General features: G+C 43.5%; 1 protein-coding gene across 9 annotated transcripts in view; it reads right to left on the bottom strand.

Moving 5' to 3' along the window:
- LOC144679900 (uncharacterized) overlaps positions 1–16,182 on the bottom strand; it is a 386,990-nt gene that overhangs the window by 39,025 nt on the left and 331,783 nt on the right. For all 9 annotated transcript variants that reach the window (XM_078540844.1, XM_078540842.1, XM_078540838.1 and 6 more), the window contains 4 exons: positions 8,578–8,755; positions 7,527–7,589; positions 6,196–6,524; positions 2,277–2,399 (listed from right to left, as the gene is read on the bottom strand). In XM_078540844.1, the coding sequence (XP_078396970.1) occupies positions 2,277–2,399; positions 6,196–6,524; positions 7,527–7,589; positions 8,578–8,755 (693 nt within the window). The remainder of the gene's footprint in view (positions 1–2,276; positions 2,400–6,195; positions 6,525–7,526; positions 7,590–8,577; positions 8,756–16,182) is intronic.

The following is a 16,182-nucleotide window of genomic DNA, read 5'->3' on the forward strand; positions in this document are numbered from 1 at the left end:
AGGGCCTGGAGGAGAGGGGGTGGCTGAAAGAGAGTTGGGGGGGGGGGAAGGGGAGCACAAAGAGAGGGGGACCAACTGAGGGAGCGTCAAGGGCGGCGAAGAGAGGGGGCAAAGAGAGGGGAGCTAAGAGAGGGGGGCCATAGAGAGGGACCGTCGAAGAGGGAGACGAAGAGAGGGGGGGTGAAGAGAGGGGGAGGGCGAAGAGAAGGGGGGCCTGAACAATGGAGGGGGGTGAAGAGAGGGGGCAAAGAGGGGGGAAAAGAGAAGGGGGGCAAAGAGAGGGGGGCAAAGAGAGGGGGGGAAAGAGAAGGGGGGCAAAGAGAAGGGGGCAAAGAGAGGGGGGCAAAGAGAAGGGGGCAATGAGAAGGGGGTGAAGGGGAAGGCTAGATGAGGTGAAGGGGGGGGCCAAAGAGAGGGGGTAAAGGGAGGGGGGCAAAGGTGGGGGAGAGGAGAAGGGCGTGAAGGGGGAGCAAAGAGGGTGTGAAAAGGGGGGCAAAGGGAGCAAAGATGGGGGAAAGAGGGAGGCAAAGAGGGGAGCCTAGTGGTGGCAAAGCAGGGAGCAAAGGGGGGCAAAGAAGGGGGGCAAGGAGTGGGGGCAAAGAGTGAGGGTGAAGGGGAGAATGCAGGGGGTGAAGTGGGTGAGCAAAGAGATGGGGGGCAAAGAGAGGGGGGAGAAGAGAAAGGGGTGGATGGGAGGCAGGGGGAGAGGAGAAGGGGCTGAAGGGGGAGGCGGGGGGTTGAAGAGGGGTCGGCAAAGGGGGGATTACAAAGGGAGGGGCGAAGAGGGGGTTGAAAACGGGGCATGAAGAGCACACAAGAGATGGGCGCGAAGGGGGGGAGGGGAGGGCAGAGAGTGGGGGCTAAGGGGGGGCGAAAAGGAGGGCTGTGAAGGGGGATGAGGATGGGGCAAGGGGGGCGAAGAGGGGGGAAGAAGGAGAACAGGGGTGGGCAAAGAGGGGGTGTCAAAGAGAGGAACGAAGGGGGAGGGCAAAGTGGGGGGGTGGGGAGGGGGTTGAAGTGGGGGGTTCGAAGAGGGGGGTTCGAATAGAGGGGTGTCAAAGAGAGGGGGAGTCAAAGAGAGGGGGAGTCAAAGAGACGGGGAAGGGAGCAGGGAGAGAGGGAGCAGAGAGCAGGGAGAACGTGAAGAAAGAGAGGGGGGAAAGAGAGGAGGGAAAGAGAGGAGGGAGAAGAGAGGGGGAAGGGAGGGAAAGAGAGGGAGATAGGTAGTAGAGGCGGGGTGGGGGTTGGAGTGGGGGGAAGGGAGAGGGGAAGGGTGAGGAGAAGGGAGAGGGTGAGAAAGCGGGTGAGAGAGAGGGTGAGAGAGAGAGGGTGAGAGAGGGAGATAGGGGGGAAGAAAGTGGGGAAGAGAGGGGGAAGACAGGGAGACATAGATGAAGGTGGTAGAGGGGGGAAGAGCGGGGGGTAGAGAGGGGGAATAGAGAGGGGGGGAAGAGAGGGAGGGAAGACAGGGGTATATAGAGCTTGGAAGAAAGGGGGCAATGGAAAGAGATAAAGGGGAAAGGGAGAGAGGGAGGGGTGGAGGGTGGGACAGCGGGAGGGGTGAAGGGTAGGACGGAGGGAGGGACAGAGGGGTGGGGAGCTAATGGCATAGTGGTATTGTCACTGGACTGATGTTGCAGAGACCCAGGATAATGCTCTGGGGAGTTAGGTTTGACCCCTACCATGGCAGACGGTGAAAATTGAATTCAATAAAAATTTGGAATTAAAAGTCTGATGATGATCATGAAACCGTTGCCGATTGTCGTAAAAACCCATCTAGTTCATTATTGTCCTTTAGGGAAGGAAATCATCCTTACCTCGTCCTTTCCTGGTCTGGCCTACGTGTGGCTGACTCTTTCGTGTCCTCTGAACAAGGACAATTAGGGATGGTCAATAATGCTGGCCTAGCCACATCCCATGAACAAATAAAAAAAATGGAAGGTAGGAGTAGGAAGGTGCAGAGGAAATGAGACAGTGAAAGGGAGAGAAAGAGGAGTGGAGGGAGGGAGTGAGGGGAAGTAGAAAATGAGAATTTTTTCTCCATTAAAAGTGCTATATAAACACAAGCTGTTGTTGCTCAGACTGTTGCATCAGGTTCACTCGACCTGAATCGGTTCCCCAAGAGTGAAAGTAATCAACTCCACCATTCAGTGCTATAAACAATCTTTTGATCTATGTCCACAGGGACCATGATGGATAATCATATTGAAATGCACAGGCATTTATTCAACTAAGAAATTAATGTGAAACCAAAATTGACATTTTTATTCACTCACTTTGCCATTGGTTTGTTTTTGGCTATCTTTCATGGTTGTGGTTTTAGCTACTCGAGTCACAGTGCTGGATTCAGCTTTTCGGTTCAATCTTACTGGCTCTGGCCTTTTCTCTATTGGTTTCGCCTAAATGGACAATAAAAAGGATGGAGAAAAAAACAAGCACACAGACAGATGTAATGTAGAATAACTCAAGAAAAAATGCCCTGGAATGAAATGGAATTGAATAATTAACCCAGAGGGAACATGTAAAATAAAAAAAAGCATCACATCACAATACAGTAGGATAACGCTTTACAGAATGTTGTACTACATTTCAATTCCTAATGGTTTGACCTCATTCCAAAGTAAGTTATTCATTCTTGTTGCAAAACAAGTTTTCTCCATAGAAAACAGCACCAGGGTTAGAAATAAGGAAATAACTCAAAGTGGTAGGTCTTAATTTAAGGCAAAATTTCATTTATCTTTAAAAAGGATAATTTTCCCTAATATTTGCTTGAATTTAAGAATGGGAGCACCCTGAATTAAATGTATAAAATCTGCTAACCCCACTGCTCAATTTTCTTCAACCTTTAAGCAATTTTTCAAATGTCATATTATTTAAACTGTAAGAAAACCTTTTCTTTATCCATCCCTAAGTCCTACACACTGCTATTCAGTCACTAAACAGTGGGAGCACATGCAACAGTCACTAGGCGTTGACACCGAGCAAGGTTGGCAACAAGCCAGATATGAGCAGTCAATAGATTTTATACATATATAGTATGTAATTTTTCTTATTCATCACTTAGCAGATAGATAGCAGAAGCTTAATGTAACACTAACCCATAACAACCGGAAGATTGCAGGTCCAATTCTTGGTCTACGCCTAGTAAGCTGATATTAGCTAGAGTAGCAGAAGAGGTGATGCAATTGGCTCCAGGGTTCTGGGGAAGTTCCCTATCTTGATTTCTACCCATTGACCCCAGCTGGAAAGTGCAGAGTGCGGACATCAGGCAAAACAGGATTGAGCTCACCTGTAACATCTCCTACAATCAAATAGTCTGCTGATATGTTCATGCATCAATAATATTTCCTAGGCAAGGTACAAGAAGCACCTAATACAAGAAGCAGAACATGTCCAATGCCTTGAGAAGGGGTTAAATTTAGCATAGAAAGCTGATGGTTGGTTCTAAGATTTCCACCTTAAATGAGTTTGCATAGTCTCAACTTTGTTTTTATTTCACATCTTCAGTATCTGCAGTATTTTGCTTTTATATTATTCTGTATCTAACTTGTGCATAATTGACGGTGATTTTGGAATCCAAAGTGAAAAAATGTTTGAGTTCCTCAATTTAGACAGGACGTATTTCACAGGACGTATAATTTTCTTTTCCATGTGTCAATCTAAAAACTGCAACTGAATATTCGAGATTTATAGAATCAGGGACTGACACAGCACAGGAGGCCGCTATTTGGCCCATCGTGCCTATGTGTTGGCTCTTTGATAGAGCAATCCAATTAATTCCCTGTAAATATTTTCCATTCAAGTATTTATCTAATTCTCTTTTGAATGCATTATTAAATGTGCTTCCATCACACTTTTAGACATGCATTTCAGGTCACAGCAACTCACTGTGTAAATGTTTCCTCATGTCACGTCTGGTCTTTTGCAATTACCTTAAATCTGTATCCTCTGCTTACCAATCCTTTTGCCAGTGGAAAGTTTCTTCTCATTTACGTTATCAAAACTGTTCATGATTTTGAACATCTGCATCAAATCTCCTCTAAACCACCTCTGCTCTCAGGAGAATAACATCAGCTTCTCCAGTCTTTCCACATAACTGAAGTCTCTCATTCTAATAATTTTCTTCTGCACTTTCTTTGAGGCCTTGACATCTTCCTAATGTGTAGCACCCAAAATCAAACACAATACTCTGAGACCTAACCAATATTTTATAAAGGTTTAGTGTAACGACTTTGCTTTTGTATTCTATACCACTATCAATAAAGCAAGGATATCATATGATTTTTTAAAGAACCTTCTCAGCTTTGTATGACACCTTCAAATATTTGTGCACACCTCCATGCCTCTTTGTTCCTGCAATCCCCTTAAAAATTGCACCATTTTGTTTATATTACCTGTCCTCATTCTTCTCATCAAAATACTTCACACTTATCTGTGTTAACACAAGAACACAAGGATTAGAAGAACTAGGGCATTCGGTCCTTCAAGCCTGATTCTCCCTTTTATAAGATCACAGTCGATCTGATTGAGGCCTCAACTCCACTTTCCTGACTACCCCCACATAACCCTTGGCTCCGTTGTCAATCAAAAATCTGTCTAACTCAGCCTTGAACATATTGAATGGCCCTGCTTCTACTGCTCTCTGGGGAAGAGAATCCCACAGACTAATAACCCTCATAAAAAAATTCTCCTTGTTAAATGGGAGACCCATACTTTTGAAACTGTGTCCTCCAGTTCTAGATTCCCCCAAAAGGGTAAAAATGCTTCCAGCATACACCCTGTCAGGTCCCCTCAGGATCTTATATGTTTCAATAAGATCATCTCTCATTCTTCTAAGCTCCAGTGGGTAAATTTCATTGAATTTCATCTGCCATGCATCTGCCCATTTTAGCTATCTGTCCACATTCTCCTGAAGTCTGTTGCTATCCTCCCCATTGTTTACTACATTTCCAGGTTTATCATCTGCAAACTTTGAAATGATGCCCTGCATACCCAAGTCCAGGTCATTAATATATATCAAATAGAGAGAAGTCCTTATACCAACCCCTGTCAGAAAAACAACTGTTCAATATTACTCTTTCCTTTCTGTCCCTTAGCCAATTTTGTATCCATGCTACCGTTGTATTGTCCTTTATATTTCCATGGGCTTCAATTTTGTTACTCCTTACTTGGGTTTGACTTTGGGGACCACATAAAGAAATTTAAAAATTGATTAACTCTCTGTAAATGAGGTCAATTAGCAGCAAACATGCCTCACAATCTTGGCCAAAAATTCTGCTGTGTCAGAACAGTGCCATGTCAAGCTGCATTGTTCTGCTCAGTCCAGTTAGATTAGAATTAAAAGCAGAGCATGTTGGAAAAAGCTGCAGGTTAATCCAGTGTCTGGATGGGAGAGGCAGCATCTTGAGTGATAGCCTTCATCAGTCTCCAGTTCATGGTAATCTCAGTAGGGCTGTGCCTTCAGGTCGGACCCAATGCTGGTGTTGAACCTACTCTTTCAGGTGCTGACTGACTTCACGTTCTTCTCTTTTTTGGAAGCTTACAAGTCTCCAGAAATTAAACGAAGGATCTACAAAGTACTCGCCAGGCACTTCCTTAAAGAGGAGTCACACGAACTTGAAACGTTAACTCTGTTTCTCTCCCCACAGATTCTGCCAGACCTGCTGAGTTTTTCCAGCATTTTGTTTTTATTTCAGATTTCTAGCATCCGCAGTATTTTGCTTTTGACTCCTTTAAGAGTACTGTGTACTGTTCTCGTCACCACATCACAATAAAAAAGATGGGAAGTGAGAAGAGGACAAGAATGAATGATATGAAAATTATGAAGGGTAACATGTTTAGAATAAGCTGTTAGGCATATAAATTAGCAACTTACAAAAAGCAGCTGGACTTTCAAAATTTCCGACAATAGCGACTGCACTTCAAAAGTAGTTAATTGGTTGTAAAGTGCAATAGGACATCCTGAGGTGGTGAAAAGCACTATTGAAATTAAAGTTTTGTGTTAATGGGAAAATTAGGATATTAAAGGAATGAGTTTTGTTCTGTCAAGTGTCCTTTATTCACCAATGATGTTGTCTCATTTCAGTTTTCTAGCACTTGCTTTTTGTTTATAACGTCAATTGGACTGGGTCAACAAACAGTGGAATCAAAATCTTGCTGTTCGTTTACCTCCAAATAAAATAGGCAATCTCTTACCTTCCCTCCTCCGGGTTGGTATTTGATATTATCTGTGGATCCAATTTTCGACTTGATGTTTTTCAGGTCTGGTGCTGGGGCACTGGTTGGCCGTGGTTGCTTTGGAGCCGTTGCTACTGTGGATTTTGAAGGAGCACGAGGAATGGGTGCAACCCTCTTGGCCTCTGAAGCAGCTGTTGTCTTCAATGCCAACGTTCTGGATGCCCGAGAGGTGTTGGACAATGGTGTTGCAGGGTTACTGGCGCCCAGCGGGGTGCTTGGTGTACTTGGGGTAGTACCAGTGCTCTTAACAGAGGTTGAGGAAGCAGTCTTTGGACGACCTGCCTCACCTAAAGTAAAAAAAAAATCAGGCCATTTTCTCCACAAATATCACAGGTTCCTAGGCCGAGCTGATCGTGTAGTTAGACATATAAATAAATTTGACAGACTGAGAAATTAGGATAAAAATTAGGAATTATTCCAAAGTTAACAGTACCAGGAGGGCAAATGACTCCTCTGGCTGGTCCCAAAATTCAAAAACACTATACTGCATTCTCTCATACTCCTGCATCAGTTCTTTCACCAAACAAAAAAATACAAAACACCCAGCTCTCTCTTGAATTAACTGACCCGGTTCCATGGGCATACTTAAGCCAAATTGGGGACTTATTAGGAGAACTGGGCTTTGTTCTGGCAGATGTAAACATTTATATGAGACCAAAGGTTATCAAAAAAACCAAGCATTGTTCCAAGGAAAGGATGAAGTCTGTTCTCATCCCTCACACCTCCCTTCTTCTGGTCAGGTCAACAGACTGCCACTGACAAATATTCATCAGTCTAGCAAATCTAGATACTTCAATGACTCTGACTTTATCTAGTGGGTGACTGAACCATTCAGATCAGAATTCAGGTTTTATCCCCAGTCTTTGCCATTAATTGGTTCTGAGGTGGAGCGAATGGTGGTCAACAACTAGTTAGGGAAGTGGTACAACTTAGCTTACAACTTAGGTACAACTTAGTGATGCCACAGCATCACTGGGTGCTGGGAGAGATGAGAGAAGATCTGTTCCTGATCACTAACTAGCAACCCTGGCAGAAAATATGTGCAGACATTGGATGAGGCTAGGCTCGGGTTCGGTTGTGTAGACCAACAATGATTTGAACAGTCTGCCAAAACACATCGTCCAGGCTCACTTAGATGAGTTCCAGCGGGCAGTTGGTGCACATGGGGCAACATCTCAAGGAAGGCTAAGGACTTTAGGGGAGGACAAAAAAGAGAAATTGTGTGGCAATGCAAAACTATTGGTTTGGGCTGGGTGAAAAGAAACAGCAAGAAAGAGAATTCACATTACCCATGGGTGATTTTGCAGACAAAGACTTCTTCATCTCTGCAGATTTGGGTTCAGTCTTAATAGCTGAAAATAAAATGTTTAAAGAGTTATGATAATTTTTATACTACTGGTCCGTTGCTAGCTCTTTAACTGCCACTGCCGAATCTAATATCCCCACCTCTTTAAGACACCATTACATTTTTCTTACTTTGCCTAGGGAAGTAGCCCTTCCTCTATACTCCCTCTCCATATAATTCTGGTTTAGGACTGTTCAGGTGGTAGGCCTGAGATCATTGTTACATGATGCAGTTGCATGGAGTGAGGTTAAGTAATTGGATATTGAGCCAATCTCTGTCAATGTACTGAAGTCATAGCCCTCATCTTCACAGTCGATGACTGAATTTGCTTACTGCATCACTATATTAGCCTCATGATACAAAATAGCAAGTCACACAGGCCAGTGCTCCAATCCAATACTGGATTGTGAAAGGCACAACAAAGCTGGAATAGAGCATATCAGATAAATATTACTAATAACTCAGTAATTAAAATTTCTGAAGGATAACCCGTCATTTGCATTCATTAAGATGAGGGATGTTATTACTGGAGAATGGAAGTTTTTCAAGTTCAGGAACCCAGTACTCCCAAGTCAGGTATAGCATAGTCAAAGGCAGCAAGAAGCTCTCATATGTTGGCCCCCTCAGAAAAGCATCCCTACAAGTGACTTTGTTTTGCATTTTCCATGCGAGTCATTTTGAGACCTTTCTGGGTGCGTATGTGGAGAAAGAAAGAATGTTAACCTTTCAGGTCTATGGCCTTTATTTCTCTCCACAGATGTTGCCAGACCTGCTGAGTATTTCCAGCATTTTCTGTTTTTACTTCAGATGGCCCAAACTCATTTCACATGGAATCTGTATAGTTTTATATATATATATATATATATATATATATATACACACAAGTTACATATATCAACTCAGGACAAATTGGAACCCTTGTTATAAAGGGTTGAGGGTGCTAGCTAACTCACTACACTGAATCCAGTGACAGACATCAACACTTCAATACGCACATGTTGGCCTTTTAGGGGTGGAGAGCGTGGTGTTTCTCTGAGTGGACCCAGTAGTAGTGGACATTTTTTGCAACGGTGTTGTACTGCTCTTAACGTTAGTGTTGCTAGTCGTTTTTGTCACACCTGCAGATGATGGTCTGGTTGAGGGGAGCTTCACTGGACTCTTAGCCTCAGTTGCCTGCAAAAAAGGAAGTTTTCAGCATCAGTGCCTGCTTTGTAGTATCAGTTTGGGGGAAAACTAGAGCTATCCCTGATGCCTCAGTGGATAAAAGAGCAGACTTGCATTTGCATAGCATCTCAATGCATCTCTCAACTATCTTAAAATAGTTCTTACACAATGAATTACTTTCAAGTACAATGAGGTATGAAGACAAATGAAGCAGACATAACAATAACCCACAAACAGCAATGAGGTGAATGACATTTCATAGGATTTTTAGGTTGTGGCTTGGACAATGGGAACCTCACTGATCCTCTTTAAATATTGTAATAGGATCTTTAACATGTATTTGAACCCGAGGAACAGGCACACATACAAGGGCAGCAGATGGCTTAATATTGCAACAAAGGATAGCTGTAAAAAATTCAATATGCTTTTACATTGCTTTCACTTTTAATATGGTAAAGCTGTAATGTGGAAGGACTGGTTTTCATTGTGTTCTTAAAAAAATCCCATCTTTTGCTATCATGCTCTCCAAAACCCTTCTCCACATTGATGATAAAAGGTTTTGAAACATAGGCTTTTATCACAGCAGGGGGTACTTTGAATACATGCATCACAGGATTGTTCCCAACAGGGCCACGATTTAGGAAAGCAATAATAGGAAGTAACAGTCTTGTGTGAAAAAGTACAAAGTCTCTCATCTCTGGCAAACTATTTGAAACAAATAGACTGTTGTAAAACATGAAATAGGGTTGCAGATGGCAGGAAGAAAACCATAAAGGGAAGGGTACAAGGCAGATGCCATTTTTTTTAGGAAGAAAAAGAGATCTCATTGCTTTTCAACATGGGTTGTGAACAGGCTTGGAGGTGCCTTTTTTTTATTCATTTACAGGATGTGGGTGTCGCTGGCTAGACCAGTATTTATTGCCCATCGTTAATTGTCCTTGAGAAAGTGGTGGTGAGCTACCTTCTTGAACCGCTGTAGTCCCTGTGGTGTAGGTACACCCACAGTGCTGTTAGAGAGGAAGTTCCAAGATTTTGACCCAACGACACTGAAGGAATGGTGATATATTTCCAAGTCAGGATGGTAAGTCGCTTGGACAGGAACTTCCAGGTGGTGGTGTTCCTACGTCTCTGCTATCCTTGTCCTTCAAGATGGTAGTGGTCATGGCTTTGGAAGGTGCTGTTTAAGGAGCCTTGGTGAGTTTATGCAGTGCATCTTGTAGATGCTGCCACTGTATGTCAGTCGTGGAGGGAGTGAATGTTTGTGGAAAGGATGCCAATCAAGTGAGCTGCGTTGTCCTGGATGGTATCAAGCTTCTTGAATGTTGTTCGAGCAGCACTCATCCAGGCAAGTGGAAAGTATTCCATCATCACACTCCTGACTTGTACCTTGTAGAGGGTGGGCAGACTTTGGGGAATCAGGAGGTGAGTTATTCGCCACAGGATTCCGAACCTCTGACCTGTTCTTGAAGCCATAGTATTTAAATGGCTAGTCCAGTTCAGTTTCTGGTCAATGGTAACCCCCAATATGTTGATAGTGGTGGATTCAGCGATGGTAATTCCATTGAATGGCAAGGGGTTAGATTCTCTCTGGTTGGAGACGGTCATTGCCTGACACTTGTATGGCGTGAGTATTATTTGCCACTTTGTCAGCCCAAGCCTAGACACTGTCCAGGTCTTGCTGCATTTGGACATGGACAGCTTCAGTATGAGAGTCGCAAATGATGCTGAACATTGTGCAATCATCAGTGAGCATACCCAGTTCTGACCTTATGATGGAAGGAAAGTGATTGATGAAGCAGCTGAAGATGGTTGGACCGAGGGCACTACCCTGAGGAACTCCTGCAGTGATCGCCTGGAACTGAGATGATTGATCTCCAACAACCACAACCATCTTCCTTTGTACTAGGTATGACTCCAACCAGCGGAGAGTTTTCCCCTTGATTCCCATTGACTCCAATTTTGCTAGAGCTCCTTGATGCCACACTCGGTCAAATGCTGCCTTGATGTCAAAGCAGTCACTCTCACCTCACTTCTGGAGTTCAACTTTTTTGTCCATGTTTCAACCAAGGCTGCAATGAGGTCAGAAGCTGAGTGACGCTGGCGGAACCCAAAATGAACATCAGTGAGCAGGTTATTGCTAAGCAAGTGCCACTCGATAGCACTGTTGATGACCCCTTCCATTACTTTACTGATGATCGAGAGTAAACTGATGGGGCGGTAATTGGTCAGGTTGGTTTTGTCCTACTTTTTGTATACAGGACATACCTGGGCAATTTTCCACATTGCTGGGTAGATGCCAGTGTTGTAGCCGTTTGGAACAGCTTGGCTAGGGGCACGACAAGTTCTGGAGCACAAGTCTTCAGTACTATTGCCAGAATGTTGTCAGGGCCCATAGCCTTTGCAGCATCCAGTGCCTTCAGCTGTTTCTTGATATCATCTGGAGTGAATCGAATTAGCTGAAGACTGACATTTGTGATGCTGGCAGCCTCTGGAGGAGGCTAAGATGGATCATCTGTTCGGCACTTCTGGCTGAAGATTTGAAATTGTTGCGAATGCTTCAGCATTACCTTTTGCGCTGATCTGCTGGGCTCCTCCATCATTGGGGATGGGGATATTTGTGGTGCATCCTCCTCCAGTGAGTTGCTTAATTGTCCACCACCATTCACGACTTGGTGTGGCAGGACTGCACAGTTTAGAGCTGATCTTCACAATCTCTCATCAATATTTAAACACGTGAGACTCAGGCATGGGACTAATGTGCATTACCCTTTGTGGTTGGATAGAGTATTTAAGATGATTGTTTTGTCAATAATAAATTAAGTGGATTATTAAAATATATTACTGTCTCTAGATGCACAAATCTATTTAAAAGGATAAAGGGATAAGTATTCAACAATAGGAACTCTGACAATGAAGTATATCCTTCAGCAATGCAACAAAGTGCAGCTCTGATTATATGTTGAGGTCACAGAATGGGACTTGAACCTAGAACCTTCTAATTCAAAGATGAGTGTACCTCCAACTGAGCCAAGCTGGTATGCTGCTGAGCCACAAAACCACAACGTTAGCTGGTTAATTCCCATTCTGATCACAGCCTGTGCACTACTACCACTGGTTTCAGTGTCACTGATCATAATACAACAAACACCTGGGGCTTTGGCTGTGAGACTTGATGGTTGAATGCCACACCAACATTTGCTGTCTAGATTCATAAAATGAAGAATGGCCACATGAGTGAAATACAGGAAAGTATATGGAGCCTGTGGAATTGAAACATGAGACAGAGAAACGAAATTGGAGGAAAGACTGCTGCATGATAAATTGCATGCACAGACTCCGCTAAATCCAATGTCAAGCAATTTGATAACATGGAAGCTTGTATAATATTGCTTCAATGAGATACTTGCATACTCATAAATCAACTCCAAATCAAAGGAAAAAAATATATTTATAAAACTATGAAATGAATTACCCGTCTGAAATACAGACAATGGGTATAAGGGCTAATTCCGTGCTCTGAACCTTGCCTTGAGAAATCAGATGCTATGCATTTTCCACTTTTGCACTACGCTCCCTGTAAGCTTGGACACCATTGGGAATGCAGCTTTCGGAACTGGCTCCATGGCTTTTGTCCCTCTGACGGACTGTGAAAGGACTCCTCAGACATTCCTATCCCTAACTTGCCAATCTCCTCAGCTTCCCTTAATCAATAACTAGCCCCAACTCCACCACCTTCCAATCTAGATGCTATGGATCATTGGGTCCATCAGACCCACTTCTTTCAAAGGTGACGTACCAAACTGAAAATTTATTTTCAAGTGTATTGAACAATGAACATGTTAAAACTCTATCAACAAATAAGTCATGAAATCACAGCTGCCATTTCATACAGAAGCTGGCTAGTTGTATTCAAATACAAACGTCAGTCAAGCATATCATATCGCCAGAGGCATTAATTCTTTATGGACTAATGACTTTCTATTTCTGTCCTTCTCATCCATGCCTTCGTATTCTTCAGGCTTGATTTCTGCAATGCTATTCCTGACAGCACCTCAAGCTCTACCTTACATGACTTCTAACTTGTCTATAACTGCTTTACAATTTCTGGTACATTCTCTATGTTGCACTAACACTCACCATCATACTAACCGGCTGCAACAGGACTTAGAAAGGCTATCACAATGGGCAGACAAGTGGCTGATGGAATCTAACAAGGAGAAGTGTGAGATGATGCATTTTAGCAGAAGGGTTAGGAAGGGGCATTAGGTGCAACAGCATAGTTCTAAAGAGTGTGCAAGAAAAGAGGGATCGGGAGTTCATGTGCATTGATCTTTGAAGGTGGCAGGGCATTTTGAGAGAGTAGTTAGTAGTTAGGAAAGCATATAGGATCTTGGGCTTCATAAATGGAGACAGTGAGAATAAAAGCAGACAATTTATGCTGAACCTTTACCAAGCTCTGGTTACGCTACAACTAGAGTATTGAAAGTAGTTCTGGTCACCACACTTTAGGGAGGGTCTTTAAAAGGGTGCAGAGGAGACTTACCAGAATGGTTCCAGGGATGAGGGATTTTAGCTACAAGGTTAGATTAAAAAAACTGGGGTTGTTCTCCTTGGAGCAAAGTAGGTTGAGGGGAGGTGTATAAGATTATGACAGGTTTGGATAAGCTAGGCAAGGCAGGACTGTTCCCATGGTACAAGAACTAGGGGACACAGATTTAAGGTTTTGGGCAAGAGGTGCAAAGGGAATGCGAAGAAGAACTTTAAGCAGCAAGTGGTAATGACCTGGAACACTCTGCCCACAAATATGGTGGAAGCAGAGTTGATCAATGATTTCAAAAGGAAATTAGATGGGCATTTGAAAGAAATAAACTTGCAGGACTACGGGGATACAGCAGGGGAATGAGACTAACTGGATTGCTCCATAGAGAGCCAGCATAGACTCAAAGGGCCGAATGACCTCCTTCAATGGCCTAAATGACTCGCTTCACACTGTACTTGACTCTTAATTTCCCATCTCCCAATATATCAACTTTTAATACTAGTGTTCAACTCCTTTCAAGGCCTTGCTTCTCCTTACTTTCTTCAACCCTAGGTTTTGGCATACATCCTCCACATATGATAATACATATGTCCACCCCCTGAATTGCAAATACTGAAATACTTTACATAAAGTGTTCCACTGTTTGTTGTTTTTCCCCTCCTTCAAATTCCTCCCCAAAACTCTGCAAAGTCTCACCCTTACTTTCGATTTGCCACAATGTGACAGTGAGGACACCTTATATTGTGTGGTGCAGTACTACTACTGTGTTGAGCAGGACAGACTGATCAGCCTAAATGTAGGCATCCATTAGGTGTTGTGGGCATCTATAACATAATTAATTGTGTATCATTGTAATCAGTGACTTCATGGCCTAGCACCTTAAAAATCCCCATACAACAACAATTTGGTATTTATCAAGCCAGAAAACCAATTCTGGGTCAATGGGAGTGCATAAACGATCAAACCAAATCTAACATGAACAATTACAGTTCTATCTGCTACCTCCCAATTTTTGGGAAAGCAAACAATACTGATATCAAACAACACCTACTGTCCGAGAACATACGCATTGACGTTCAGCTCAGGTTCAGTCAGAACCATTCAGCTTCTGAGCTCATCGCAGTCTTGATCCAGACATGGATGCAAGGGCTAAACGCCAATGGCGAGGTGAGAATAGGAAGCCTTGCCATCTAGGCAGCATTTGACTGAGTATGGCAGTCCCCCATCCTCTGGTACAGAGAAGGTCAATCGTAGCGACATTATGGGGATAGTATCACCTGCCACTGTCCCACTAAGCCACACGACATCCTGAATTGCCATTCCTTCATTGTTGCTGGGCCAAAATGCTGGAATTTCTTAAGCTCGTCATGGGAGCATCCTCAGAAGCCAGAATACTAGACTCAAGTAAAAATTAGATGCTGTCAGCTAATATTCTTGAATGACAAGATAAAAAAAGAGGTTGAAGATTGGGTCAAATGGGCTAAATGGCAAGGCACTCTCCTTCTGAACCTTCTTATGGTAATTTCACACATTTTTTTTGCCACCACAGCATTAAATCTATCACTGGTTAACAGGTCAGAGGCTATGAATCCTGCAGCAAGTAACTCACCTCCTGACTCACCAAAGCCTGCCCCACAAGTCAGGAGTGCGAAGAAATACTCTCCACTTGCCTGGAAGAGTGCAGCTCCAACAACACTCAAATGCTTGACACCGCCCAGAACAAAGCAGCCTGCTTGATTGGCAACCCATCCACAAACATTTACTGCCTCCACCACCGATGCACAGTGGTAGCAGTGTGTACCATCTACATGATGCACTGCAGCAATTCACCAAGTCTCCTTAGATAGCACCTTCCAAACCCACGACCGCTACCATCTAGAAGGACAAGGGCAGCAGACACAGGGGAACACCACCACCTGGAAGTTTCCCTCCAAGCCACTCACCATCCTGACTTGGAACTATATCACCGTTCCTTCAGTCACTGGGTCAAAATCCTGGAACTCCCTCCCGAACAGCACTGTGGGTGTACCTACACCACATGGACTGCAGCAGTTCAAGAAGGCAGCTCACCACCACCTTCATAAGGGCAATTAGGGATGGGAAATAAGAGCTGGTCTAGCCAGTGATGCCACATCCCATGAAGGAATGAAAAAAACAGGTTTAAGATGAGATCAAATGGGCTAAATGGCCCAGCACTTTTCTTCTGAACCTTCTTATGGTAATTTCACAACTTTTTTGTCACCACAGCAATCCATCTATTACTGGTTAACAAAGTCAAAGGCTCTTTTACATTAAAGTGTCATTGATTGCTGCTGCGCAGTTCTCCCATGATGACGGTGATTGCCCAAGGTCCAGCAGCATTCTTCTGCCAGAACAAACAACCCTACAGGTATACCATTAAATGCACTGAGCCATGTTAGCTTTTCTGTAAGCTCTCAGTTGGGTCCACAATACTGCACCCATTAAAGAAATAGCTAAATTTGCAATCAGAAGAGGAGTTGGGCTGATGGGCCACCTTAAACCCAAACTATATCATGGTCTAACAATAAGTCGAATTAAATGTTTATCTAAACATCAGAACCTATAATTCTGTATTTGTATGAGTCGTATTTGTATAAGTCAGATACGGATGAGGCTGGCAGGAAGAAGGCTTCACCCATCATATGATGTAGCTTGTTTAAGCCAAATTACCTATGCCACTTAAATACAAGCCACTGCTCTCTGTAAATTTGGAGGGTTTCAAAGAGGTTGTGAATATAAATCAGCTTGTTTAAAGTTCTTTGTAGCAGACAAAAAGCTCTTAAAAAGCAAAACAATAAAAGGGGCAGAGAAAAGCAGTGAGTGATTTCAATCCACATCAAAAGAAGAACCAAGTTGGAGAGAATCCCTAGTGCTT

Source organism: Cetorhinus maximus, chromosome 4 (genome assembly GCF_964194155.1).
Source record: "Cetorhinus maximus chromosome 4, sCetMax3.hap1.1, whole genome shotgun sequence".
NCBI classification, from domain to species: domain Eukaryota; kingdom Metazoa; phylum Chordata; class Chondrichthyes; order Lamniformes; family Cetorhinidae; genus Cetorhinus; species Cetorhinus maximus.